This window comes from Helianthus annuus, chromosome 15 (assembly GCF_002127325.2).
Source record: "Helianthus annuus cultivar XRQ/B chromosome 15, HanXRQr2.0-SUNRISE, whole genome shotgun sequence".
Classification (NCBI taxonomy): domain Eukaryota; kingdom Viridiplantae; phylum Streptophyta; class Magnoliopsida; order Asterales; family Asteraceae; genus Helianthus; species Helianthus annuus.
Window position 1 is genome coordinate 102,744,262 of NC_035447.2, and position 27,417 is coordinate 102,771,678.

At 36.3% G+C, this 27,417-nt stretch overlaps 3 protein-coding genes and 3 long non-coding RNA genes across 8 annotated transcripts; 2 read left to right on the forward strand and 4 right to left on the reverse strand.

Annotated features, from left to right (window-relative positions):
- Window positions 1-23: 23 nt before the first annotated feature.
- Window positions 24-1,648, reverse strand: LOC110895566 (psbP domain-containing protein 2, chloroplastic). Its single transcript, XM_022142889.2, has 3 exons — window positions 1,306-1,648; window positions 1,084-1,239; window positions 24-426 (listed from the first exon to the last, which is right to left on the reverse strand). Exons 1-3 carry the CDS (start codon window positions 1,591-1,593, stop codon window positions 169-171), a joined length of 702 nt encoding a protein of 233 aa, XP_021998581.1. The 5' UTR covers window positions 1,594-1,648; the 3' UTR covers window positions 24-168.
- Window positions 1,649-5,699: 4,051 nt separating this feature from the next.
- Window positions 5,700-8,592, reverse strand: LOC110895565. Its single transcript, XR_002567245.2, has 3 exons — window positions 8,431-8,592; window positions 7,668-7,757; window positions 5,700-5,959 (listed from the first exon to the last, which is right to left on the reverse strand). It is a non-coding gene; the product is annotated as an uncharacterized LOC110895565 (long non-coding RNA).
- Window positions 8,593-9,944: 1,352 nt separating this feature from the next.
- Window positions 9,945-15,398, reverse strand: LOC110895564. 2 transcript variants are annotated; one of them, XR_002567244.2, is made up of 10 exons: window positions 15,292-15,398; window positions 13,333-13,481; window positions 13,173-13,267; window positions 12,720-12,762; window positions 12,575-12,631; window positions 12,440-12,497; window positions 12,313-12,359; window positions 12,060-12,197; window positions 10,331-10,410; window positions 9,945-10,221 (listed from the first exon to the last, which is right to left on the reverse strand). XR_002567244.2 is itself a non-coding variant. In XM_022142888.1 (9 exons), exons 2-9 carry the CDS (start codon window positions 13,465-13,467, stop codon window positions 10,090-10,092), a joined length of 705 nt encoding a protein of 234 aa, XP_021998580.1. In that variant the 5' UTR covers window positions 13,468-13,481; window positions 15,292-15,397; the 3' UTR covers window positions 9,945-10,089. The 2 variants fall into 2 exon arrangements, 1 of the variants encoding a protein (XP_021998580.1); XM_022142888.1 differs by lacking the exon at window positions 10,331-10,410 and having other exon boundaries at window positions 15,292-15,397.
- Window positions 15,399-16,485: 1,087 nt separating this feature from the next.
- Window positions 16,486-19,809, reverse strand: LOC110896968. Of its 2 annotated transcripts, XM_022143956.2 has the most exons (5): window positions 19,658-19,809; window positions 17,792-17,955; window positions 17,266-17,703; window positions 16,791-16,847; window positions 16,486-16,676 (listed from the first exon to the last, which is right to left on the reverse strand). In XM_022143956.2, exons 2-5 carry the CDS (start codon window positions 17,866-17,868, stop codon window positions 16,631-16,633), a joined length of 618 nt encoding a protein of 205 aa, XP_021999648.1. In that variant the 5' UTR covers window positions 17,869-17,955; window positions 19,658-19,809; the 3' UTR covers window positions 16,486-16,630. The 2 variants fall into 2 exon arrangements, with proteins under 2 accessions (XP_021999648.1, XP_035840629.1); XM_035984736.1 differs by lacking the exon at window positions 19,658-19,809 and having other exon boundaries at window positions 17,792-17,964.
- LOC118487648 lies at window positions 19,436-20,406 on the forward strand. The gene is made up of 3 exons (XR_004882381.1): window positions 19,436-19,708; window positions 19,820-19,963; window positions 20,076-20,406. It is a non-coding gene; the product is annotated as an uncharacterized LOC118487648 (long non-coding RNA).
- A 4,047-nt stretch (window positions 20,407-24,453) lies between these two features.
- LOC110896967 lies at window positions 24,454-26,552 on the forward strand. Its single transcript, XR_002568322.2, has 5 exons — window positions 24,454-24,927; window positions 25,142-25,274; window positions 25,383-25,460; window positions 25,695-25,882; window positions 26,249-26,552. It is a non-coding gene; the product is annotated as an uncharacterized LOC110896967 (long non-coding RNA).
- The last annotated feature ends 865 nt before the right edge of the window (window positions 26,553-27,417 follow it).

The following is a 27,417-nucleotide window of genomic DNA, read 5'->3' on the forward strand; positions in this document are numbered from 1 at the left end:
TCTTTCATTATTAAACGAACGAATGCAAACGAACTTCCATCCGAACGGTTCACAAACTGTCACCACCTCCATGGTGGTCACATCCACCCCGAAAAATAACATGTGTTACAAATATATATTCTTGTATGTCTAGTGGTCTTGGAACTAAAATACAAATTATAATAGCGGTTAATGATTTGTCGAAGAAGGTACATCGAATGAATGAACAACTTTTTCCAACATCATTCTTTTAGTATCGGATAAAGGCGGTTGTTGAGAGTGAGCTATGTTTAAAAGGTAAAGCTTCTTTGAGGCGACAAATGCGGCCGAGAATATTGTCTTTAGACCTCCTCTTGTGCTATCTAATTTGTATTCAAACTCGTATACTTGTATATCTCCCTTTTGTCTCTCCGTGGAAGACACTAGTTGTACATCTTTTGTGCTTTCCTGTACCAGCAACAACAAATAAATTTAACCTCCTAAGAAGAAAAGTATATATATACTAGTATTAGGCCCCTGCGTTGCAGCGGTTGTAATAAAACTTTGTTAAGTAGTAGCAATACTATACCATTGTCAGCAACCACCAACACCGGAAAATCTCGTAAAAACAAAATAAATAAAAATGGGTAAAAAATAACGCCGAGCGAAAAACAGACGTAAAATCTTTGAATTATGCACGCTCGTTGCTGAGCAGGTCAGGCAGGCGATAGGATGTTAGCAGGATAGGCTTACTAAAGCTCAAATTAAACCGAAACGTAAAATATAGAAAAAAATAACTAAGTCCATCCAGGACCCGCGTGTTGGACGAATTTGTCAAACGCAGAAAAATAGATGTGACGCGAAGGGCCAATCAAACGGGAAAAAAATATACGAAAAAATGTTAAACCGAAACGTAAAATATAGAAAAAAATAACTAAGTCCATTCTGGAACCGCGTGTTGGACGAACTTGTCAAACCCAGAAAAATAGATGTGACGCGACTGGCCAATCATACGGGAAAAAAAGTATACGAAAAAATGTTGAACCTCACACTCACGTTGCGTTGCGGTGCGTTAACTCAGAAAGTTTAGAACCAAACGAAATATAAACCAAGCAAGCAACCTACCTTGCGTTTCTCAGCTTGAATAAGTTTGTCTGCAACAAATTGGGGATCTCCAAAATCTGCAAGAGTGGTGAGACGAACCGGTGTTACAACAACCCCCACATTGTTGCTTCCTTGAACCGGATCCTGGAAAAGCAATGTGGCCCCTGCTTTCTCCACCTTTGAAACAAACAATACTTATCAAACACAAACTCCAATCCCATTATTCAAGTTAGACAGACGAACCTTTATCCATGATTTAGGTAGGAGGAGGGTAAAGCCCTCGTTCATGTCGGTGTACCTTCGGAGCTCCTCGGTTTCAGCCCAGGTGTTGCTAATAGAGGGAGATAGGAGGAGGATGCTTGTTGAGGATAATATAGACACCGTCAACATTCTTCTTCTGCTGGTGGGTTGGATCGCCAGGCCATTTGGTGGTTGGAGGAGTATCCGTTTCGGTGTTGCTGTTGGGTTTTGGGGGTTGTTCATTTTGACGGAGCAAGAAGAAGACGACGACGCCGCCGCCCACATTATCATCTATCTTCCGTGTGGAGGAGGAGGATTTTGGTAGTGGCTATTATCTATCTTAACTATATAAAAAAGGAAATAAAAATTAGAGTTAAATATCATTTTATTCTTGTGATTTGGGTCATTTTCGCAGTTTACTTTAAAGGTTTTATTTTTCGTCTGTGGATTCAAAAAGGTTTCACTGTTGCAATTTTATTTCACTGGGTTAACTTCATCCATTATTTTTGTTAACGAGAAGAGCGATTCGGTCATTTTATATGGCTGAATTGTCTTTCTAGTTAACAGAAATACATATAAAATGACCGAATTGCCATTCTGGTTAACAGAAAAAAATTGATGAAGTTAACCCAGTTGACTAAAATGATAAGGATAAAACCTTTTTGAGTCTACAGGAGAAAAATGAAACATTTGGACTAAACTGGTAAAATGACACACACCACGGGGCCTAATATGGCATTTAACTCTAAAAATTATATCTGATAGCCCTAAACCATCCATTTGGTGCTCATTATCTGCTTGGCAAAGCCCCCTCCACAACGCCCTCGAATCGGTGTTTGGGGTGCTATTGAGATGAACTAATAAGTAATAACATTTACCATCTTAGATGAATGATGAATAATCCACGTGTCATCTCAATATCGAGCATGTTGCAAATAATTATAACTAGTATTAAGCACCCCCACGTTACGGCGGGGCCATCAACACTAAATTATAACTTAGTATTAAGCAAGTTGCACCGCAACCCAATGACCTTTATATTTTTGAAAAAGTATAAATTTTTCAGTAGCATTGAGGCGAAACCTCAGCCTCTTCAACCCTTTACACTGTCTTCTTCAATCCAAATAACCACTAAACATAACATCAAAAAAAGTTAACATTAAACATAACATCAAAAAAAGTTAACACTAAACATAACATCAAAAAAGGTTAACAACACAGTGTGGATCGATTACGTAGTCCGGGAAAGTTGAGAGTCTGTATTATGTGTTTCAGCTTATGAATGATGTTACACAAAGACCGGCTAACCAAACCGGAATGCTTATAAAATATACACACAAACATATATACAAAATTTAGTACAAACATGATCTAGGAAGTAAGCCACTTAAATGCAGCAATAAACCATCAACAATACTCCAATCGCTCATTGAGCAAACAGCTAAAACGACAAAGATCTAAAGGTTGACCAGCTCACTCAGCTCCCTTTCTTTCCAATTGCATCTCTGTTCTCAACAAGCTTTGAAACAAAGACAAGTAAGTAATTCAAGATATGCAGGATCTATATATCAATTACAAGTTGGTATAAAATAGTACACATCGGAGCGCTACACCTTTTTATTATTAAGCCGTTTATTGTACCACAATAAATTGTTTTGAAGAGTTTTCAGCTAAATGTTTATGAAAACCAAACTTGAAAATACAAATCAGAATGAGAAGGGTAAGAAAGTAAAGTATCAAAATACCAGAGTTAAGTCACTCTTGCTTTTACCTCTTTTCATCTTTGCGTTGAACCGGAATTTCAGAAGAAGAGTCTACATTTTTTTTTTTTAAAGCAATTTCATTCGAATCATCAGGGCAAATTACATAAGGATAGCAGGTAGACAAGCAACAAACTGCGCCGCCATCCCTTTTTGAATAGAAAACACTAATCTACTAAAAACAAAGCCTCGCCCCTGAGGGGTCGAAAAGTTGCTATGGACCACACGCTAAACTCTAGACAAGAACCGAACTGCCTCCGGCGCCAAGGAGCCGAACGTGTCAAACGCCAGGGGGACAAAGGCATGTTGATTATCCTCACAAGCTTTCGCATGCTTTTCCACCTTCTTTAACTCTGCTTTCAGTACCGCTTGCCCCGCCACAAATCCATTTTCCCGGAACCCGGCTAGTGGGGATACACCTGTAAGATCGACACAAGCATGTTTCCCGCCCTCCCAAGCAAAAACTAGCACGTCAGCTGGGCGTAGGGTGGATCTCCCCTCCGACGGGTCTGTAAAATTCCCAAGTGCCATAATTATCAGAAGTAGTCCACATTCAACTTTACCATCATCACAACACCATTAAGTACATGGACTAGTCGGGTTAGGTTGACCCACCGACACTTTTAGGTGGGTCAAAAACTGTTGTGGTCGAAACATGCCATTTGGGGACGGGTTAGGATGACCAGCCAACAGCTTTTGCCCACCTTCTCATCCAAAATCAAAATCTGGTTAGTTTTTTTCAGTTAACATCCAACTTTTTCTCTTTTTCCTCATTTTTAATGAAGGGAAAAATGATTTTTTAACGTTTTATTATAACAATTTAAGAAAATCTGACCAAATTTTAACTGAAAAAGCTTAATGTTAACCGAAAAAATTTGACCAGATTTTGCTTTTGGATGAAAATGGCAACAAAATTGAAACCATAGGAAACCATATTCAAAAGATTTGAGTTTTATACTAAAGTGGTCAAAATGACCAAACCTCAAGGACCATTTTAGCAGTTTATTCGGTTATATCACTTTAATATTATGATGTTCTGTTATATGTTTGAGCATTTTGAACCTTTTTTAATTCAAAACATTAGTTTGTGTAACGTTACACATAATCACAATTGTATAATTCAATAATGACAAATAATATATAACAAAGGTATATATTTCAATAGCTTCATCATAAACCTGGTTTTTCAAACGGTAAACTAAACCATCTAAACCAAACCAATTTGCTTATCATAACATACATAACTTTTGTTTTTTTTTTTTAAATTTGAAGTTTTATAGTAAAAATTTGTTTTTATACTTAACCATTAACTGTTAATATGTAACTTTTTTCAATGTCAATATTTTAAGTGTCATTAATTCTACTTAATTGGGGCATCAAAACCACAATTTGACTAAACAAAGTCTGATTGGGCTATTACTTCGCCAGCTAGACCCTCTCTTCCTTTGTTCCTTGATGTCAACTGCTTCCTCTCTCCGAATGTGGGGTTCTGCTCTTTCAAGGGCCTCCTCCAAGGTCTTATGCAGGGACTTGTTGAAATCTCTTGTGAGTTATTTTGAGGTGATAGCGTTCATGAAACCGGCTACCCTCATTTTCTCATCTGCCCCTACGTAGGTTAGACCTTCCTTCTTGTATCGTTCAATAAACTCACGAAGACTTTCATTGTCTCGCTGTTTTATTTGAAAAAGAACGGTTGCATCTTTGACATATCGTCTTTGCTGGGAGAAGTTGGCCAAAAAACCCTTGCTAAGGTCGTCAAAGCTTCGAATGCTTCGAGAAGGTAAATCGTTGAACCAGATCCTGGCAGATCCGATAAGGGTTTGCATGAACATTAAACAACATTCAGCGTTTGACCATTTTTCTATCTTTGCTGCACCGGTAAAGATCTGAAGATGATCCTCTGGGTCTTCAGACCCATCGTACGTTCTGATGTGGGACGGCATCTTGATCTTTGTTTGAAAATCATAATCGGCTATTTGCTGTGAGAAGCATGAAAGGTTACTCGGCTTGTAGGGTTTAGCCAAGTCCTCTTCGACCCTTGTACCCATATTATTATTGCCATTGTTGTTCCCTTAAGTGGCTGGCACTTGATTGATGAAGTGTTGCCACGGGAAACTGGCCATCATCTGGGTCATCATCTGGGACATAGGGTTGAAGCCTTGGAGGCTTTCGGACGTGATCGGACAGCTAACTCCAAGTGGGGTGCTCATTACCGCACTCCGTGCCAATGGAAGCACTGACAGGGTTTGTTCACAAGAAGTGGAAGTTGAAGCTGGAAAGCTTGATACTGGGGAATGGAGGAGCTGATCCAAAGTCAGCTCATGGCCTAGAGGAGCACCACTTGTAACTGGTTGGGATGAAAAGAGGGGATATGCTGTAGGATTTGTCATGGTGGATAAATATGGAACGGGGTTTGGAGGGTTACTGGGCCCAGCCTCATTCCTGGTTGCAAAAGGTGGAATGGGAGGTCCGGGAGACAGTGTTGGTTCAGGTTCGTCGTAGTCTAGACGAATCCTCACTCCCTTGTCTTTTTCCTTGTTCACATACTGGTTGAGGAGGGTCCTCAATTCAAGAAAATTATTAGCAACTCCCTCGGGGGTGAGTTCAATACGTGTGGGGGTATCTGTGATACCGACGTTAGGGGAAGTGTAACGCCCGTCTGGTTTTATTAATATTTTAATAATAAGATACACATTTTTATGCTAAAATGTGTCTTTACAAAACTTGTTATACCAACATTCCCAAATGATTACAACATTTCAAAAAAAACAATTTATAAGTGTTTACATAATTCACTTATAACAACACAAATCAAGATTTGACGCGGAAGCTTCATTTAACGTGTGTTCGGTTCTTGCTCGCCGCTTGATCTTCATTCGGATTAGGTCCATCTTCACCTACGGTCAAAACCATGTAAATAATTAGTTTTGACACTTTAATAATCGAGTATAAACAAGTTCCGGGCTTAACATAACAAAACAAGAAATTATTTTTGTTTTGTTTTCAGCCCCTTCACCCGGCCGTGTCAAAAGGATCACCCGGCCGTATCAGCTTAACATATATTTTTCACAGCTCAGTCACCCGGCCGTGTCAAAAGGTCACCCGCCCGTGTCAACTCTGCACTTTTCTCAGCCATTAGTTCTTACCGAAACGGACATAACTCTCTCGTTTTTAATCCGTTTTACACGATTCTTTTTCCTACGCGTCCGTAATTTAATTCTCCATCATATGGAGTTAAAATCCGACATCCGAATTAACAAAATTTAAGACTTTTAAATCTTTGGCTTATTACCCTTTTTACCAAATTTTGACCCGTTCGTGATTTTATCAAACAAACATGCCTATTTGATCTTTAAACCCATGAACTTCATAATTTCAATATCTCCTATTATATTAGGCTCAAAATCACGGGTTTGTATACCTTCTTTAACCCGTTTTGACTTAGAAGCTTATTTTGACCCGTTAAGGGTATTTAAGCACTTTTAGCGCATAATTCATACCCATTCACTTCTAGCATTGTACTTCCATATTATTTATCAATTTATCTTCCACCACAACTATATGTGTGGAGGATTTAATGTGGAGATCTATTTATTTCGAGTTTTACCCCTCGGATTATCATTTTACGGCAAAGACTCATATAGAGTCATTTGACCCAAAGATTCGCATATTTCACTTTTTATACTTAATACAAGTATCTATTTGGTCACAAAACTCATTTCTAAGCAAACTTTAGGGGTCGTTTGCTTAATTTCACTTATAAGGGCATTTTGGTCACTTTTACCCCTCCTATTACGACGAAGGACCTTTAAAGCCATGTTCGACCAAAATCCCACTTTTAAAACTATAATCTTGTTTAGAAACCATTATATTTCTAAAATACCATAATCATGACCCAATTTATTCGGTTTACCTTAATGATAACCGAATATCTATAATTTATCCTTGTCTAACTCTCATAGAACCTCAAGTTCTACATGACGAGTTGAATCATTATACAAACCTGGCTCGGATCAATATATTGACCCGTTTTGATACCTTGCCTTAGTAGCCGCTAAGTAATAGCGATGTCAACATTCAATCGATATTTATTCATGTAATCATACAACTCGACAAACCATTAGTCGATATTGTCAAAGGGTGATATTTTCACCTTTTGACCCGTTTGGTCTAAATAACCGTTTACTTTTGCGAGATGGATTTATCATCATCTCGTCTACATGACTTGTACCGGTTTACACCGTACGGTCAATTTTCCTTATAAATCTATTTCTTGATCATTTTGACCCCTCTATATCTTACGCCATAAAGTGTCCTTCAAAACTAACGGTTATCGTCAACTAGTGACCACCTTACCGTTTTACCCTTATTAATTGTATTGATTTACCTTACAAGGTAATCATTCAGAACTAGTTATTTATTAGTCATTGCATGACTAAATGATCTTATTAGCTCTTTTTAATCATTCAACATGGTTTATCATTAATGTCTTTTGTTCCGAACCGCACATGACGGGTCAAAACATCATAAGTCAAATATGACTTTTGATTATTCATAATCTATAAAACCAATAGTTGTTAATAAAAGGTGTAAGCTTTAACTTACCTTGTATCCGGATTATGCTCTTTTCCGCGTATACGATCCGTTTGACCCGCTTCTTTCCCCAAGCCTCCATCTAGCTTGTCAAGAGTCAAACTAGCATCATAATTCGTAAGATGGTTAGATTAGTCATCATTATTATGACTAGTTCATCTTACGGACTTTATGTCGAAACTTCTATTCGACTTCATCATAGGTTTGTTTGACTTTCTAAAGTCAACTACCTTTAATCATATAATATGCATGATTAAGGCAAATCAACATTATGATTAGGACCCGTTTTATCCCACATCTCATGTAATTAGTCAAGCTTGCCAATTATGCGTTTCACTTGAATTTCAACACTTTACTTCTCATTTAGGCATTTTAACAAACACCTAATGGGCATAATTCTACACATTTGCTAACTAGTTCATAACTAGTCATTTTTACGAAGATTAACATTAAAATTCAACCACTATCACTTATGATCAAATACTCAAACTTGCAAATTGTTTAAGTATTTCTTGATTACTTAACATGCATGATGATTCTAATCATAATCATATCATCAAATCCATCTTATGACTAATACCCACTTAGCCTAGTGTGGGAATTCATTCAATCATTCAATTCATATCATGTTATGCATGATTTTCACTTAGGGTTTTGTTACTAAACATGTATACATCACTAATTCAGTCCTAATTTCTAAGATTCATACCAAAATCGCATATAGTGATGTTCATCCAATTTTTACAACTTCATGTAACAACAAAATTTTACATACCTCTTGATCCCCTCGACTTGGTGATCATTTGTATGTATTCGTGCCTTTGATTCGAGCCTGATTTGGCCTTCAATTTGATTGATTTTGTGTATGCTAGGGTTCAATGTAGAGAACCCCTTTTTCTCCTGTGGAAATCTCGACCAGAACACACACTATAGTGTGTGTTGTAGTGTTTTATTTTTAATAAATTAAAAACCATTTAAGTTCTTTGTCAACTTTGGTCCCTCACTTATTCAAGTTTTATAAAGGGTGTTTTAACCAAGTTTTCTTATTATTCTTAAAACACTTAACTAACTAGGTTGATATTCCTAGTTACTTAGTGGGTCCCGGGAGTTATAACCCGGTTTATTTTAAGTCCCGTTAACTCAGGCTCTTATAAACTCAATTCCTTAAACCTTTGATTCGTTTGTATTTAATATTAGGATTTCTTATTTAAATCCAAATATTTACCAGGTTATTTTTACTACTAATGGTATTTTACCCGTCTTTTAGTATTAACGGAGCCTGATTACCAAACCTGTTTTCGGGGTGTTACAGGAAGGAACTCCGGATCTAGAAGGAGTTGGAGTGTTAAAGGTATGAAACTCGGGTGTGCTCCCCGGAGTTGAAAAAGAAGTTGGGATAGCCACATGGGCTTGACTACTGCCCGGAGTTGAGGCGTTTGGTATCTGGTTCACTTCACCTGGGGATCCACTTTCAGACATGACAACTTTAAGAGAGAAGAGCTACACTACTAGGTCTTTTTGAGGAGAAATAGCGGCGTAGCCCCACGGTGGGCGCCAACTTGTTGAGACAACAAAATACAGACCGAGGATAGTAGCAAGGGTGGTTAGGCAGAAGGGTTAAAGGGTTTAACCTTGCCTAACGCAGGTCGTGGGGTCCCCCCACGTTTGCAAGACGTGGAAGGAGGTTAACTAATTTATGTTTCTTGTTTGAAGATCCAATTCTGAAGTGTTATTCAGAAAAGGATTGAGGAACAGAAAGAATAAGCGTAATGTGAATGTGAGTGAGGGACACTTTGAGTGAAGTGAATGTACGATGTGAATGATCAGAGTTCGAGAGAACAAAGCTGATCTGAGATGTCTTTGTTAATGAATGAAGTGTCATTATATAGGCAAAGACATGTCCCAAAGGAGTATTCATTTGATTAGTGAACCAGCTTGCAGTGAGGGGCTTACCCTTTCGGGGGTTGAAGCCTTTTGACCCCCGGATAATAGCGTGTACTCTGTGAACCTGCATTGCTTTTACGGCTGTGGTTGGTGAGACTGTTTGGGGATGTGACTTGTTCACTGTTCCCGTGTTACTTTACTCCATCTCCCCAGCTTTTTCAAGCATTGAACCTTTTAACCTTTTAGGTGTTTACATACTTGGTCATTTTATTTGGTCTCGGGCTACCCCCGTCATCAATAACATATATAACTTTCGGTTTTTTATTAAAATTTGAAGTTTTATAGTAAAAATTTGTTTTTATACTTAACCATTAACTGTTAATATGTAACTTTTTTCAATGTCAATATTTTAAGTGTCATTAATTCTAATTAATTGGGGCATCAAAACCACAATTTGACTGAACAAAGTCTGCTTGCATAAAGTAGCCAAAAGCGAATCACCAATCATGATAATGTTTTAGTTATCAAGCGAATCGAAGATGATGAAAACCTAATTCAACACCGTTGGGTTAGCCGGAACGACTTGGTTACGAGGGAAGGGTGACCCTAAAGGAGCCACTAAACCAAGACTTTGCATCACCTTCACTCGGCGCGCACTTAATTCTTGAGGTCTCCTAGTAGCCTGCACGCAGTTCAAGAAAAGAACACAAGATTTAGAGCCATTATATTATATTATATATAATATAGCATCGTCATACATACGAATATTGGTGCGTGTTTCAATGTAGTACCAGCAAGTAGAAAACCGCATAAGCAATGTTGGCACATATAATGGAAGGTAGGATTATGCTTATGCGTTTACATGACCGTCCTATATATCACACGTAAAGCAACAGTTACAAGTGTTTATGCGATTCTCACAGTTCTTTACTTAAAACTGCACACATAGATGTACTATTATTATACATACATATATGCAGGCATACATGAAAGTAGAGGTGCAAACGAGCCGAGCGGCTCACGAGCTGCTCGAGATCGGCTCAAGAAAAAGCTCAAAACGAGCCAAGCCTTGTCGAGCTTGAGCCTAAGGTAAAGCTCAGTTATTATCGAGTTGGGCTCGAGCCTTGCATGTGAAGCTCGTCAGGCTCGTCGAGCCTTATTGAGCCATAGTGTAATATTAGTTTTCATTAATCTTTAATAACATTTACCCCTTATTTAAAATTGTCTAGCAAACGAGCCGAGCCAAGCTTATATAAACTTGTCTACGAGCCGAGCCCGAACCTATACATAAGCTTGTTTAGTAAACGAGCCCGAGCCCAAGCTTCACTTATCGAGCTCACAAGCCTAAACGAGTCTATTATTTATGTTACTTTTATTTGAGATATATAGTCTATCTACTATAATAAAAGAAACCAAGTTTTGAACACGTGTCATTCATTGAGGTATCCTCAAATTTATATTTATTTTATATTAACTAAATAAATAATAAATTAATATTAAATCTTATCACTTTTTAATAAAATATTATCCTCAAATGTAAATTGTTAATTTAATATATTTTTAAAACAAATACCTCTATTTCCTACTTATCTTATATTAAATATATAAATAATAAATTAATATTAAATGTTATCCTAATTTATTAAAAATATAACTTTTAAATAATTTGTATACAAAATTATATTTATTCCACCCGTGTAAAATGAGGGGTTTTAAAAAAATATAACTTTTTTATTATTTACTATTCAAAATTACATTTATATAACCCGTGTAATACACGAAGTATTTAAAGATATAACTTTTTATCATTTGCTATGTAAAATTAGATTTATTCAACACGTGTAATACACGGGGTTTTTAAGGATATAATGTTTTTATTATTTGGTATATTTTTCAACCCAATTATACACGGGTTTTCTAAAGATACAACGTTTTTAGCATTTAATATACAAAATTACATTTATTTAATATACACATGGTTTTTAAAGATATAACTCTTTCTAGTTCTATTCAACGCGTGTAACATACGGGGTTTTTAAGGATGTAATTTTTTTATTATTTGGTAGATTTATTCAACTCGATTATACACGGGTTTTTTTAACGATACAACGTTTTTAGTATTTAGTATACAAAATTACATTTATTTAATCTGTGTAACACACATGGTTTTTAAAGATATAATTTTTTTATTATTTGATATGTAAAATTACATTTATTTAACCCGTACATATACGGGATTCATAAAAATATAACTTTTTATCATTCAATATATAAAATTACATTTATTCAACCCGTGTAATACACGGGGTTCTAACCTAGTTAGATAATAAACCAGCCGAGCCCGAGCCGCGTTCTAGCTTAAGAAACTACCAACGAGCCGAGCTCGAGCTTTGAAAATAAAGCTCGAACCAAGCCGAGCTCTCATATGTTTATCGAGCTCGAGCTCAAGTCTGGTCGAGCTCGGGCTCAGCTCGGCCCGTTTGCACCCCTACATGAAAGAGAATAAGAGATGTCACTCACAGTATTTGGAGAAGATGGATCAGTGTCATGGTGTACCCGATCCAGAGTCGGTTTTGAGTTTTTGGTTTTGATTTCTGGAGTTTGGGAATGAGATCCAGCAGTTTTTGGTTTTTCTTGCTTTCTCTTTTTGCTTGAAACCTTTGTATAGCAAAAAAAATAAAGCAAAAAATCAACATATTTGATTATTAATGACCATGGTTATATGTATATTTTAGCATACAATCATATCATAAGTCGAGGCATCAACAATTACCGGGGATTTATCAGATCCGTTTTGAGAAGCATCGGTCACGACTTTTCCTGTGAGATTAACAGAAAAATTGTTAAATAATGAAGCCAAGGATCATAGATTAAACTACAAGTGGAAAGCACAGTCTAACCTTTGGATTTCGACTGTTGTCGTTTCCTTGATTTGCTGGAACGTAAGCTCGGAAGATCCTATAGCACATCCAATAATGAAATAATACCCAAATACACAAAGTCTTTATTTACGAAATACTAAAAAAATTAATTACCTGCTCGATTGACTTCTTTACTATATCATGGTAATTAAAGTTGTTCTTTATAATCATCTGTAAGCACAATGAAATTATACGAGTCCACTTCAAACCACAATTGAACTAGAAGTCAAAACTCAAAGACCACGGGATGTTGACTTACGGTCTTAAACTCAGCACTGGAAGTATGAATGTCTACATACTTGCTGTAGAAACAATCATACAAAGGAACGATTAATTCCACATCGAAACAAAAAATTAACGAGTAAAATGCCATTTTCGTCCCAGAGGTTTGGCCAGTTTTGCGACTTCCATCCAAAGGTTTGTTTTTCCGCATCTGGATCCAAAAGGTTTAAAATCTTGCCATTATCACCCGGCTCGTTAACTCCGTCCATTTTTCTTCGTTACGTCAGGGGTATTTTCGACTTAACGGAGAAAAATGGATGGAGTTAGCGAGCCGGATGAAAACGGCAAGATTTCAAACCTTTTAGATCCTGATGCGAAAAAACAAACCTTTGGACGAAAGTCGCAAAACTGGTCAGGGACGAAAATGGCATTTTACTAAAAAATTAAGTGAAAGTGAAGTCAAAAGAAGTATAGCATATTAATCACTCACTATATATATGATCCATATAACCGAACAAGAAGGTCGCTGCTTGAACCTTTACTGCTAGGTTTATTGACTGAACTTACCAAGTTCTCGTCAACAATCTGCAACAAAATTAGTTAATTAAACTAGCAAGTAAAACTTTGACCTTTGTCCCCTTTTTACAAACCTGTGCAGGCCACCATGAAGTTTCGTTGAGCTTAACCCATAGCAGTTCTCCAATGTTTACGCCCTTGCTTGTTTGAACATTCGCAGCTTTGTTCTCAGCCAAACTTCCGTTTGTTTCGCCTGTTGTACCTCCCATCTCTTATCTCTAGACTATGAACGACATCAGTTGTCGATGAAACAAGTTAGAATATGAGTTTGCATTCCATGTAGTCAGGTCATTATCAGTGTGAAATTAACAGATATTCCCACCATGATATAGAGAGAAAATAGTTGCACATAACAGTGCAAATCCCATTAGCTAGATGGAATCTAGTCTGAATCACCATCTTGGTTTTAAAATGTGCGAGGCGCTCTGCGCGCATCACGTATGCGAGGCGTTCATTATTAAAAAAATACAAAATTATTTACAGATAATATTTTAACTTGTTAACTTTTAATAAACACTATAATATAAGATATTCTCATCATCTCTAATGAGACTTGTTCAATCAATGGTCTAATGTGTTCAAATACTCAAACTCATTCACTCAATGGTTAGATTTGTTCAATCAGATTTGAAAAAAAAAAAAAAAACATAGACCCATTGCAATAGATAGTCTAAGAGCATTCACATTCATTCCACCAAATGTTGTGAGTGGAGTTTTTATAGTATAAAGAGTATAAAAAGTGGTTGTGAGTGGAGGAAAGAGAAAATGTTACTATTCATTTGTATATTTGTGGGGGCATCGTTCACCCCCTATAATTTTTTAATATATTTTGAAAGTGATTGTGAGTGGAAGAGAGAGAAAAGATAATGATAAAGGTATAAAAAATATTATTTAATTGAAAAGGAGAAAGAAAATGTAGTGTTTTTAATGTAATTTAGGGTGAAAATATGGTGGAATGGATGTGAATGCTCTAAATTGTTCAAATACTAGTCACATTCACAATTGCGCATCATGGAATCGCATCAACTGCAACCATGTGTTTCCAGCACCGCGCATTATGCGCGCCTGATGCTCGCATTTTTTAACCAAGATAACCATCATATTACCAAATTAAGGGGCCGTTTGGCAACTTCTGAATGGTTAAGTGCTGATCCAGTAAGAGGTCTGAACCATTAAGTGCTGAACCAGTAAGAGATCTGAACCATTAAGAGCCAGTATAATGCTTAACCGTTTAGAGGCAAATGTCTGACCAATTCGGATTAGAGGTCTTAACCATTCAGACTTAGTATAATGCTTAACCATTCAGAGGCAAATGTCTGAACCATTCAGACATGTGCTCGCGAAACAAACAGTCTGAACCATTAAGTGCTGAACCATTAACAGGTCTAAACCATTAAGAGTCCCATTAAGAGGTAAACAAACAACCCCTAATTTGTTCAAATACTAGTCACATTCACAGTTGCGCATCATGGAATCGCATCAACTGCAACCATGTGTTTCCAGCACCGCGCATTATGCGCGCCTGATGCTCGCATTTTTTAACCAAGATAACCATCATATTACCAAATTAAAGCTCGCCAAACAAACGACTTGCTATAATACATAAATGATAAAACCATGTTCTTACATAATCACTAAAATATTTACCTTCTGTGTTTAACAACCACCCACACATATTATTCAAACAAGATTCATACTTTCACACATATTAAACTTAAATTCACAAATCAATAATCAAACCACAAAGGAAAACCAAAAAGATAAAAAAATAAATGATAATCAAAACCCTAATTTCAACCTAATAATCATTTCTTAAAACACCTAACAATGTTGGTGAAATCAGTAATCTATAAGCTGCGGAATATCATGTCCAGATCTACAAGAAACCCTAATTAAACATTTTGCATGAATAAATTCGTCAAACAAGCGAAATGTGCCCTAATTTCAGAGAAATTACAGGCACCGATAGCAAATAGTGAAAGAAGAAGGTAGTTTAAGGGATTCAGAAAGGTAAAGTTATGAAATTTACTTACAGACGATGAGAAGAGAGACACTGTATGTTCAGCTGAAACGTTGGAGAGAGTGTTGTTGTTTGTCCATTTTATGGGTTTTTTTTTTTTTTTTTTTTTTGAAATGTGTGAATTATTCGCAAATGTCGGGAAGGTCTAGTAGAGAGCCCCCTCGCAAAATAGATCCCTAATTTAAACCCCTCAATGAGAAACCCCTATCATCTAGACTCGAACTTGAGACCTGGAGGGGAAAACTCATCTGGGGTGAAACTTAAATACCCGTGACCACCACTAGAGCACTAGTGATGGTTTTTATAATAAGACTTGGCATGCGCAAAAATAGGGGTGTAAACGAGGCGGAGCAGCTTGAGAGGTACTTGGGATCGGATCGGTAAAAAGTTAAAACGAGTCGAGTCCCGAGCTTCAACCTGAAATATCGAGCTTTACATACAAAGCTCATTTAGGCTTGAGAGCCTAAACGAGCCCAAACATATTTTATTTTTTTAGTTTTTTTATATATAATGTGCCTACTATTTAACATTGGTGAGCCGAGCTTTAACTCGTTTAAGTTATCGAAGCGAGTTCGAGCGGAACTTTTAGCTCGTTTAAAATTGTTCTTAAATTACCTCGAGCCGAACTCGAGCTCTTGGGTTTTACTTTTGGGTCGAGCTCGATCTCAAAATAGTAGGCTCAAACAGAGCCGAGCTCAAGCTTCATAAAAGCATAATGAGCCAAGCTCAAGTCTAGTCGGGCTCGGCTTGTCTTTTTTACACCCCTAAGCAAAACACTATGATGGGATGGGATGGTTTTAAACCGGAGTGAACCGATACTGAATTTTAATTTACGTTGTGATTGAAAAATATGGGATGGGATGGTTTTAAACTGGAGTGAACCGATACTGAATTTTAATTTAGGGCATGTTTGGCTAATCTTTTTTAAACAACTTATTGACTTATTGGCTTTTTGAAAACTCATAAACTCCAAAATGATGTAATGGTTATATGAACGTGTATGAAAGTGAATCAATCTTGTACTTAATTTTTTAATTCATCCCTTTAATTGTTTAAAAAGACTAGGGAGAAAGCCCGTGCGATGCACGGCATGAATAATAGCTATTGTTTGTTTGTGGTAAGACGTTTTACACTGCCGGTGCATAACATGTAAGACAATACGCCTACAAAGGGGCGTGCTTAAACTTTATTAAACCATGGACCATAAGTTGTTTCGTTTGCAAAACTTGCCGGCCAAAAAGAAGTGTAAAAAGATGTCTTCCAAGGAAAAAACATGAAACAGAAAAAAGAAAAACGCATAAACTCTCGCACGCCTTCTTATCTTATTGGATAACACATAGACCAAACGTTAGCTAACGCATGCCACCGTCATCCCCAATCCCATCACCAGCCAACTGACTGCAGTGAAATAACAAAAAGAAAAGTATTAAAAATGGTATACTATGTTTACGTATATATGCATCGAAAAGTAATACGGGTTTTCATTACTAATACTAAGTGCAGACGGTATACCTTTCATATGGGTCACTGTCAACTGTTTCTTCTGAATCCGAATATGCATAAGCAGGCCTGCGAAGGAAAATCACGAAACATTTATGTAGACGGTTATCCAAAAATAAATATGCACAATTACATTGTTTATGGAAATCAATCAATTATAGTTGAAAGTTTTTTTGTTGCCTTTCCATTTATAACGACACCAAGATGATTTTTTTTAAAAGCCCACTTCTCCCCTTATATGTCTTGACACATTCGAAGTGATGCGGTACCAAGTTTTTTTATTGCTATATTTTTTAATGTAGAACAATGCACTTTTATATTTACGAACTCAAGTTTCCGACTGCGGTAGCCTAATAATTTTAAAATATAGTAAACATATACCAGGTATGTAAATAACATTTCAGATCGAGTAGAAAGGTAAGTAGCACATCTTTAATTAAAATGGTTTATTAAACAGGGCACGAATAAAGTGTAAGCCGATATATACCTTACGATCGGTTCAACGCGCTTAATTGGTGTCGGAATGGGTAGTACCCCTTTGTCTTTAGCGGGGATCGATGGAGGTGTGGAAGAACCAAAGGGATTACAACCATCTCCATGTAGTAGGACATTCTTGCAGTTGAAGGATTCAAAATGGCCATGATCATAATATGTACACGAATCAAGCTGGAGGGTCTGAGTGCTACCCACAAGAGAGTGCAAACAACTGGGCAGTGTTGAAATGCTTCCATCAGCGTTCCTTACCATCACCGGAGTGAACTTATCCTGTATGTCAGTGGAATAAAGGTTGTAGACGCGTGATAGGCCAGTCTCTGCTGTGAGTATACTATGAGCAGTGGTCTTTGTCAAGCGTTGGGCGGTGTCTTCAAAGCAGACAACGACAGCTTCGGCTGTTGAGTCAAACACCTCGAGTTCTACCCTGAAACTGTGCAAGGTTTGTACTTTATTTTCAGTTATAAGCCTGCATGAGAATGGCTACAAATTAAGACAACTAAACATTTTTATAAACAAACCTTGCTCTGGGGAAGACAACGGGGTTTTCGCACCCATCACACCACATATTATTGTCTTTACGCGACACACCTTTCATGCAATTCCCACCGCCACATGTCAGCCTGAACCAATCTTGGCTATTGCGTATGCGTTTGACTTCAACACGACAGGTGAATTCAGCACTCTGCATATATTACCAGCGTAACTATAAATTTTAACCATTTGATTAAAAAATGATAACCAATATTGTGCTTATCCAAAATAACATATCCTAAGTATATATTACATTCTAATGCAAACCTGATTTGAGGTTAACCAAAATGGCCAACGTTTACATATGCTTGGTTCGCCACAGACTACGTACATACCTAATATTTAAATTACATTTTATGTTTTCAATAAATATTTATAAACGTGAGTGAATTCGGTATTAAAAAGAAACATTACTTTTTTTCGGTATTAAAAATGTGAATTCGGTATTTAAAAATATTTATAAATATTTATAACTGTTAAAAATATTTATAAATATCTATAAATGTGAATTCCGTATTAAAAAATATATTTCGGTATCTCGGTTATGAGGATTTTCAAACCATTTGATCCGGTTGAAATGAGTTTAGGATAATTGCAAAAGAAACCAACTATAAAAAGAGATGAGATGAGATCCAGACATATTTGATTCATCCAGCTTTTTAGCATATTTGACTCAAAGGAGGTTTTATTATTTTTTTTTTTTTTTTTTTTGCTCAAATAGCCAAATTGAGTATATTTTTTTCTTATACAGTACTGGTTTGGCTTTTTAAGCGGTTAACCAAACCTGACCTGGATTAACCAAATCGAATGGGAAGAATATATATTGAGACTTGGGGTCAACCAAATGATGGAAGGAGATGAAGAGTTGTTCTTAAAATTCATTTAATTCTATTATTTCGGTTATGTTATCTTTAATTATTGTAATTCTAATTTCTCCTTTAATTCTATTAATTCAGTTACTTTAATTCTATTATTTCAGTTATGTTATCTTTAATTATTGTAATTATAATTTCTTCTTTAATTCCATTAATTCAGTTACGTTATCTTTAATTTTATTTTAAGTCTAACAAAAGGAGATGAAGAGTTGTTCTTAAAATTCCTTTAATTCTATAACACACGTATATTTTAAAGTAAATGTTTAAAGTTTTTTATTCCTTTAATTCCTTTAAAATTCATTTAATTCCATTAATTCAGTTACGTTATCTTTAATTTTATTTTAAGTATAATTTGTTACAATTATAATATTAATTTTATTAATTTGAAGAAAGAATGTATTTAAGAGACTCATGTATTTAAGAGTCTCATTAATGAAGGTTGTAAAATAGTTCATATAACTAAATTTTTAATTATATATAGATAATTATACATAATAACATTTAGGGTAGACTCTTGTCTACAGTAATAAGAAAAACCATCATTTTAGACATAATTATATATATATATATATATGGAACCCATTAAGTCTAACTGCTTTTTGAGTTAATCTTGACCATTCAAACTCTCTAACTTTTAATTCTGATCGTTTAAACTCACATTTTTCTTCTAGAAGGAGCAGTTTGCAAAGGTTATACCGTTATACTATGCAGTTGTTTACAGTTCTGGCCATACCAAATTTTGGGTGGACAACTGCTTTACACCCCACGTCCCTCCCCTTAATTTCGCAAAAAAAAAATTGCACCCCCTGTTATAAACTCCCCACCATCACCACCGCTCTCCCTAATTCCCCGTCGTCATCATCAACGCCGAGTTCCCTTTGGTTCACCACAGGTTGACGGACGACAAACCTATTTGTTTTATCATTTTCCTAATGCAATTGCTACTATAAGAAGATGAAATCGAGATGGAAGACAAACCTAAAGAGGAACAGGTAACCGAAATGGATTGAAATCACCCGGGGACAACAGGTAAGAGGTTTATATTCTCCGACCTCTCTCTATGTTCTTCTGACTAAAATTTTAAATTATTTGTTTTACTGAAATTGGATTCATGTGTTTTGTTGAATGAGTCCTATTCAGTGGGAAGAAAATCGGGGGTTAGGTGATTCATGAAACAAAAAACGACCATGAAGAACCAACAAGCTTCAAGAAACATTATATCTAAAAGATCCACACATTTCTTGTGTATCTGTAGTTTTGTGCTGGATTACTCTTCACCAAAAGGTACATACACGGTCTTAGTACTTTATATTACAAGTTTGATTCTTTTGTTTTTAAATATTAAAGAGATGCATGCCAACTGTTTGATTTTATTCCTCTGAGAAAAAAAATGCAGGGAAATTGGATTTGCTAGAGTTAAAATTGTGATTTATGCTTAATGGGCTTTCTTTATACAACTCTTTTTTGATGCATTTCAGTCAAGAATCCCATTCCTTATAACGAATTTGCTGATCAAATTTATGATGTCTGGTACGGTAGTTTGTTGGTGAAGATATATTTCCATGATTGGTTTCTAAAATTTTATCATCAATCCATCATATCATATGTAATTTGTTCCAAAACAAAATGCATAATAAACCCCTTTTACCAAGATTTATAAATAAATGGGTTGCTTGGATATTGGTATCCTCAAAGTCACTAAATTGGAGTAGCTGTTGGCAGGGTACCTGCACTCGAAGTATTCTTATGCCTTTTGTCCATCATATCATATGTAATTTGTTCCAAAACAAAATGCATAATAAACCCCTTTTACCAAGATTTATAAATAAATGGGTTGCTTGGATATTGGTATCCTCAAAGTCACTAAATTGGAGTAGCTGTTGGCAGGGTACCTGCACTCGAAGTATTCTTATACCTTTTGTCACACCCTGGCTTTGCGGAAGCGTGGTTAATTTGTGTGACTTCTTAATACCATAGCTTAATCATAACAAAGCTATATGAATTTAAAAACCATGCAAGTCATCCATTAAGTTTTTGAAAACATCATGCAATACCATTGTTTTTAACATGCAACCATAACCTTGTTCAGTAACATTACAACTTATAACAAAACATAAACGTGATTTAGGGTTTGTGTCTTGTCCAGGTAAGAGACACAACCCTAAACCCTGATGACTTCATGACCAGTGCAGCGGAAAACGTTCCATACCGTGCCAGATCCGTTTAATTTCCTGAAATACATGTGAGTTGAAAAATCAACAATAATGTTGAGCGAGTTCACGTGTAGGTGAGTATGTAAAACATTTGTGAGTATAAAAATAGTTGTGGTATGTAGCAGTGTAAGAGGACTTGTGATCATCAATGGTTTGCAAGGCCACTGACATATGTGAAGTGCAAATAGGGAGACTCAAACCTAGCAGATTTCGCCACGGCAAAGTATGTGGACAAAGTCACCCCACGGTCCGTTTCTAGTTTGGCCGGGGGCTGGGCTCGCTACACCCAGATAGATCTACCGCTCCTGTCCCTCGGTCCCTCCATGAGGACTAATGGCCCCATGTTGTTCCTATCCACTCACATGATCGTATAACACCTCCTTACGTTAAACATACCGTTGTAAAGTACTCGTAAATCATAGTAACATGTATTTCACCCCCGCAGTTAGGTAAACTGAAAACAGTTAGAGAAAAGGGGGACATGAACTCACAGTGAATGCGTATCTCTACCAAGTAATCCGAATATCCGAAGCTGTGCAACGACCTACAGGTGCTAATTCTATTAGACGGATGGCCGTGCCTTAGCTTTATAACTTACATTTTTAGGAGACGGTTAGACAACCGTTTCGTGTACATACTTGGTATTTTACTTTCCTTCCCAAGGATGGGGGATTTAAATACATGTGTATTTATACTATCTCATTAAGTCCCACTTAATATATTTTTATTTCTCTTTCCAAAATATAATTATTTTTCTCAAAAATAATATATTTTCTCTTTACATAATACTTTCCAAAATAATACGTTGACAACATACGTGTTGGTGAATATTTCCGCGTAATGCGTAAGTTACGTTTTAATGATTAGGTGGTAATAGAAATTACCGTTGTAACTTTTATGCTTGTCGTATAAGCGTTTGTATTATTTTGGGTTTGACAAGTTAGTAAATATTATTTTTACTCTAAAAATAATATTTATACACTTTCACAAAATAATCATAAACAGTGTTGTGAAAAAAATATATTTATCGAATAAATATTTATCACGTTTATTTTTGTGAAAATTCCACCTCCGATTATTTAATAAATAAAGTCATGGCGAAATATAGTTTGAAAACATGTCAAAAGTAGTCTAACACTTGTAAATAATTCTAAGTGTTACATTTTAGAAAAATTTCGCCAGAGTTTCCCCTGTAACTGGAGGTGGCCACGCTTTCAAGCGTATCATTTTCTTTTACAAAATCGTTTCAACAATTCTTCAAATCAACCAAGTCAATTTCCGATACTTCAAACTAGTTTCAACACATTAAACTCGTAGACTATTATGTAAAATCACAATATTACATGAACTTGTAGTTTTTCTAAAACTATTATGTAGATCTCGTTATATTTAGTGGATCTATGTATAAAATAGTTTAGTCTTGCAAAAACCCCGTTTTTGGAACAAATCACTCTTTACAACTTCCCGACATCTTTTGTAAAAATTGTTATTTTGTCGGACCTTTCGTTTCACAAGTGTTTTTATACTTGTAGTTTATAGAAATCATCTTTTATTAACATGTTATCCACTTTTGGCAAAACATGATTTTCTCGACACCCGGTTCTACGAATATACCACTTGTACATACGTAGATCGGCTCGTTTTAAACACTATTTTTCATGTTAAAACACTTTTACACAAGTTCATGTTTCCCGTGTGGTGGAGCTTCACCTTTTAACCCTTGTACAAAAGAAACAAGTGTATGTCAAGATTCGGGATCTTAACAAAGTCGGGTTAAACGATGATGAGAGCCACCACATCATAGATCGGGCTCTAACAATCAACATATTCAAATACTATGACATTTACACGCGTTATGTGCTTTTAACCAACGATATTCATATTTTAGTAGACTTTAATGATTCAAGAAGTGGGTTACCGACTTTTATCCGTCAAAAATCCTTTTAACCACTTTAAACACGATTAAAAACGAGTTTTAGACAATATACCTCTAGCTCGAGGCTAGGGAAGAATCTAGTCGAAAACGGTGTGGATAAAAGCAACTGCGCGAGGTCCTTTAGCTTCCGTTTGCTCCGGGCTTTGTTGTACGTGATCCCCGACACTAGAGTATGCTTGGAATGTAGAGACTTGATCCGAAAAATGGATGGATGGTTGGGTGTGATCTCGGCCGAGAGGGAGAGGCAAGAGAGAGTGTGAGTGTGAGGGTCTTGAGTGTGTGTTTATGTGTGTGAGAGAGTGCTCCATTTATAGAGATTTCCAAGCGTTATCGACCATCGGATCTTGAGGCTTCTAGATATCCACGAAAAGAATTAAATAATCAAAGGGATGTACCATCCAGTTCCATCCCAATGGAACCGGCCCAAGGGGGGTGGGGTCGCCCGGTTGGGTCTTGATTGTTCAGTTATAGTTCAGTTAAGTTAAAGTCGGTTACTTTAAGGTCTAACCCCGTTAGTTGTTTAATGTGTTATATTGCGGGTGTTAGGGTAATCAGGGACCCTAACTGGCTCAGAAAAATACCAGTAATAATCCTGGCAATATTTTTATGTTCCGGGTATTGTCCGGTTGTTCGGTCGGATAGGAATCCGTTAAAATGCTTAAGATATCCTTTAAGCGTCGTAAGTAATATTTTTAGCGACACAACTTATTCAGCAAAGTGTCAGGAATAATTCTTTGTATTTTGGCACTTTATTAATTAGCTAGAAGCTAGTGTGTTGATAAAAGTGCTGTGTTTCGTGCTTAAGGTACGTTTTAGGCACATCCAATCTCTGTATCTTATTCCTAGAGACGCAATTATACAACCCTTGTATCTCTACACACACTATGGGTGTAGTAAAATAAATTCTGGCTCATTCAGGCCTTTAGAGGCAGTGTTTGCCTGATGCTGGCTACATCAGCATGTTCAATAGGTTATCCGTTCAAATGCTACTGTGCTTTTGTGCATCATGTTTGTCACTAAAGTTCAGTAAATAAATAATGTAGTGACGGGAATCAGAGTATGATGCAGATATGTACAAGTACCAACAATCAAGTAGCAGTTTATCAGAATTCTCAGTTAAGCACAGTAATTAGGCAACAGTTAATAGCTAATTAAGTCGTACGGATACCTGGTTTTGTGAGGGTTGTCACACACTCGAAGTATTCTCAACCAAAGATGGAACATAGATATGTTTTTGCTGCCAAAATTTTGGTTAGGATTCGTTCTTAATGTTGATAGTAATGCAACATGTCTGTATATATTGTTTTTTATATGTTTCTAGATCAATTTCAGGTTCGTGATTACATTCATGTTGCGGATTATAGCTAATGGGCTTATGGCTGCACTTAAAAAACTCTCGATCCTGAAATAGGTATGTATATTTTTTTTTGGTCATGTTTAATTATTTCATATATTTTATTTTGGTATTTGCTAGACACATTTACAAAGAATCACAACTATGTGGTAAATTGTAGTTAACTAAATAATATGTATGTCAATTTGTTTTGGGTTTTGCTACCTGATAAAAAGGTTAAAAGAATCTACTTCTATTTTATTTACGATATTTTTAATGAAAAAAGATTAATATTGGGGCAAACATTGGAGCAACTGCATGGTTATTAGTATGAGACCTAGAGGTCACAAGTTTGACTTGTGGAAATAGTCTTTTGCATAAAATGTGGTGTAAGGGATCTGGACCAAGTGCCCGACACCATATACCCTACTCATGTGGCCTTGACTTGTGCACTGGGAATTATAATCAATAGCTTTGAAAAGTGTGAGGTGTTTTGATACATTTGTTCTTAAAGCCGAGTCGCGAGATGTTTCAAAGCGTTTGGATATGGAAAGTCGAGGTGCAAGATGAGGCTTCATATGTGTGAGGGGTTTTTAAAGCTCTTATTTTTTTACATGTTAACCTTTTAATAATTCTCTAAAACCTGTATTCTACCAGCTCTGTTTTGATACCTTTATTTCTAAGCAATTGATGACCACCCAGAAATCAAAGCATGGTATCGCTTTTTGCATGGACAGAAGAGAAAGGCGATGAAAAGAAGAAAAAGGTGAGTTTGGCACGAGTTTTTAATCAGATGTAGCAATGTTACCTTACTTTATTTTCATTTTTGAGATAAACATACAAGATGTGGCGACTGGTAGCGAGATAAGAAATGTTGTGCTAACTCGACGTCAATATTATGTACTTTGTTTTTTTTTTTAGATTCATATACATATTATTGATCACTTGTAGAAATAATGTTTTGATATCCCTTTTTATAGGAAGTCGAGGGTTTGCCAGCATTCCCTGTGGGCAAGATTGATCGGATTCGAATGTGGAAAGTAGGTGAATGGGTTCAGGCTGTCCGACCCATGGGTGATTTAGGACCATTGTATCCTTTCATAGCTGGCATAGGTGAGCCTTTAGCCTTGTCTCATAAGTTGTTAAATTGAGTGTGCCACCTGCATATAATTTCTTTTATTTCTTACTTCAAAATAGTTTAATTTAATATGCATAGTGCAGGCCTATCCGTCACGATGCAGACGTAGATACCGTCGTACACCGTAAACGATCATAACCATCACTATCATCGACGAAAAGGTAACGCTGACAAACTCTTTGTGCGAATTCCGTTACTATGAATCCACGACTTTGAATTTTGGGTTAGGTAATTCCAGCGACATTTAAGTTATAATTTGGAGAAGAAAACCATAAACACTATTGGTGTGTTATCCGTTAGTTATCTGACCATACTCTCCCCATTTGACCCATTTTCTGACCGCAACCACCAGTTTTGCCAGTTGTACATTTTACTGACTTTTGGTGTTAACACAGGGCCATGGGAATGAAGATGGTGGTGTAACTCAAAGTGCTTCAGCTTGGTTGCCTTGAACTCAATTTTAACAAAAATGGTGGTGCAACTAGAGGTACAAGTGGTGAGCCACAGAGAAGAGCTGTAGTTGCTGCATTATCAGAGGTTTTTACTGATGCCAAAATCGATGAACCCTCTCTTGACTCACTTGGTAATCAAAATGGGTCGAGCCCGGTTGGCTCGGCCGTTAAACACTATATCTACCAACCTTTTGTTTTGTATAAATAGCTAATGCATAAATATTTGTTTCATATTTGAATACACTTAGAATAACTTTTTTCATAGATTGGCTTACCCCATTTAATATTCATTTACGACCTAATGAGTCATGATTGTCATCTCTAGATTACATCATTGTATATATACCATTGATGGATCTGTATTCAACCAAATCATGCATTAAAATTATTTTTAATTAAAAAGATTATGAAATTGTAATTAGTTTTTATTATTATAGTTGTATTTGTTTTTAATAAACATGTGAGCTACTTATTATGCATATTGTTTAAACATGTAGAGAAGCCTAACAAACTGCCTGAAGAGCCTGTAGAACCATCTGAGCCTATTCCCGAAGAAGCAATTCAGAACCAAAAGTGGCCTTCAAAAGTATAACTTGCTGGTGGCTGGCTCGAGATTATTATGAATTAGAATTAGACCTTTCAGGTTTGAGCTTTGATATTTGTTGTTTGATGTTATTGTTAGCATGGTGTGCTTCCGGCTTATGAATCCTTCTTAACAACTCCTTAGCTGATGGTATTTTTACGCTTTTATCCACTCACTAACTCACACACTCGATCTGATCAATCAAATTTATTATCTCCTAGCAAGTTCAAGACAAAAAAAATTGTTATGCTTATAAAGTGTATAGAAAGAAACACATGTGCATAGCGTTACAAAATCACTACTGCTATTTATACACCACTCTGTTCATTTTTAACACATTTAGTTTCCCCTTCAAAATAAAAGTAAAAACTAATACAAAATTAAAAGTTTGACTTGCAGATACACAACACAAACATCACCAATCTTTTTTCATACACATACAAAAAAACCCATACTGGTACCAAAAAGTTTATTTTTTATAGAAAGAAAGCATGAAATAACTGAAAATCTGTGTATAACTTATCATTGTTGTCAATCCCATGTCTTTTCTCAATACACGTGAGATATGCTTTCCACCTGTGTCAGTTTACAATGTTTTTGTTGTAGATCCTTGTGTAATAAGACTAACCGGTATGGTGAGCCTCATCCCTAAGGCCAAGGGGATGGGCAGCCACGTCACCGCCACATAAGCGGGGGCCTAAAGGGGATAGACCTAAGGGGTGGGGGATTAACCCCTTTATATATATATATATATATATATATATATGTATGTATGTATGTATAGGTGTGTATGTATGTATAGGTGTGTTTGTGGGAGTGAAGGGCGTCGAACCCGGCTTGTGGAGGACGGAGATGACGGGCCTGGCCCGGCGCCGGAGCAAGGGGGTGGGGAAGACGGGGCGGCGAGATGGGGACGGCCCCCATACCGTTTAGTCTAATAATAAGCCTGCCATTACTTTTCAGACATCTTATGTTTGCTGCAAGAACCTAAGAAATTGCATGCTTACGTAGGACAGATCGGTGGTATGAAGCATATGTAAGTCCTTTTTGTTTAATACTATCAGCAATTTCTTATTATTTATT

What these genes read in the sequence shown, in the direction of transcription:
- LOC110895564 (XM_022142888.1), bottom strand. Translation starts at nt 13,467, where the DNA reads ATGGGAGGTACAACAGGCGAAACAAACGGAAGTTTGGCTGAGAACAAA. An exon ending in CTTCATGGTGGCCTGCACAG is followed by an intron (nt 13,268 to 13,332) that starts GTTTGTAAAAAG and finishes ATTTTGTTGCAG; the next exon opens with ATTGTTGACGAGAACTTGGT. An exon ending in CCAGTGCTGAGTTTAAGACC is followed by an intron (nt 12,632 to 12,719) that starts GTAAGTCAACAT and finishes TTGTGCTTACAG; the next exon opens with ATGATTATAAAGAACAACTT.
- LOC110895566 (XM_022142889.2), bottom strand. Translation starts at nt 1,593, where the DNA reads ATGATAATGTGGGCGGCGGCGTCGTCGTCTTCTTCTTGCTCCGTCAAA. An exon ending in TACCTAAATCATGGATAAAG is followed by an intron (nt 1,240 to 1,305) that starts GTTCGTCTGTCT and finishes TTTGTTTCAAAG; the next exon opens with GTGGAGAAAGCAGGGGCCAC. An exon ending in TTCAAGCTGAGAAACGCAAG is followed by an intron (nt 427 to 1,083) that starts GTAGGTTGCTTG and finishes TTGCTGGTACAG; the next exon opens with GAAAGCACAAAAGATGTACA.
- LOC110896968 (XM_035984736.1), bottom strand. Translation starts at nt 17,961, where the DNA reads ATGCAGAGTGCTGAATTCACCTGTCGTGTTGAAGTCAAACGCATACGC. An exon ending in GTTGTCTTCCCCAGAGCAAG is followed by an intron (nt 17,704 to 17,791) that starts GTTTGTTTATAA and finishes AACCTTGCACAG; the next exon opens with TTTCAGGGTAGAACTCGAGG. An exon ending in GACAGTGACCCATATGAAAG is followed by an intron (nt 16,677 to 16,790) that starts GTATACCGTCTG and finishes ATTTCACTGCAG; the next exon opens with TCAGTTGGCTGGTGATGGGA.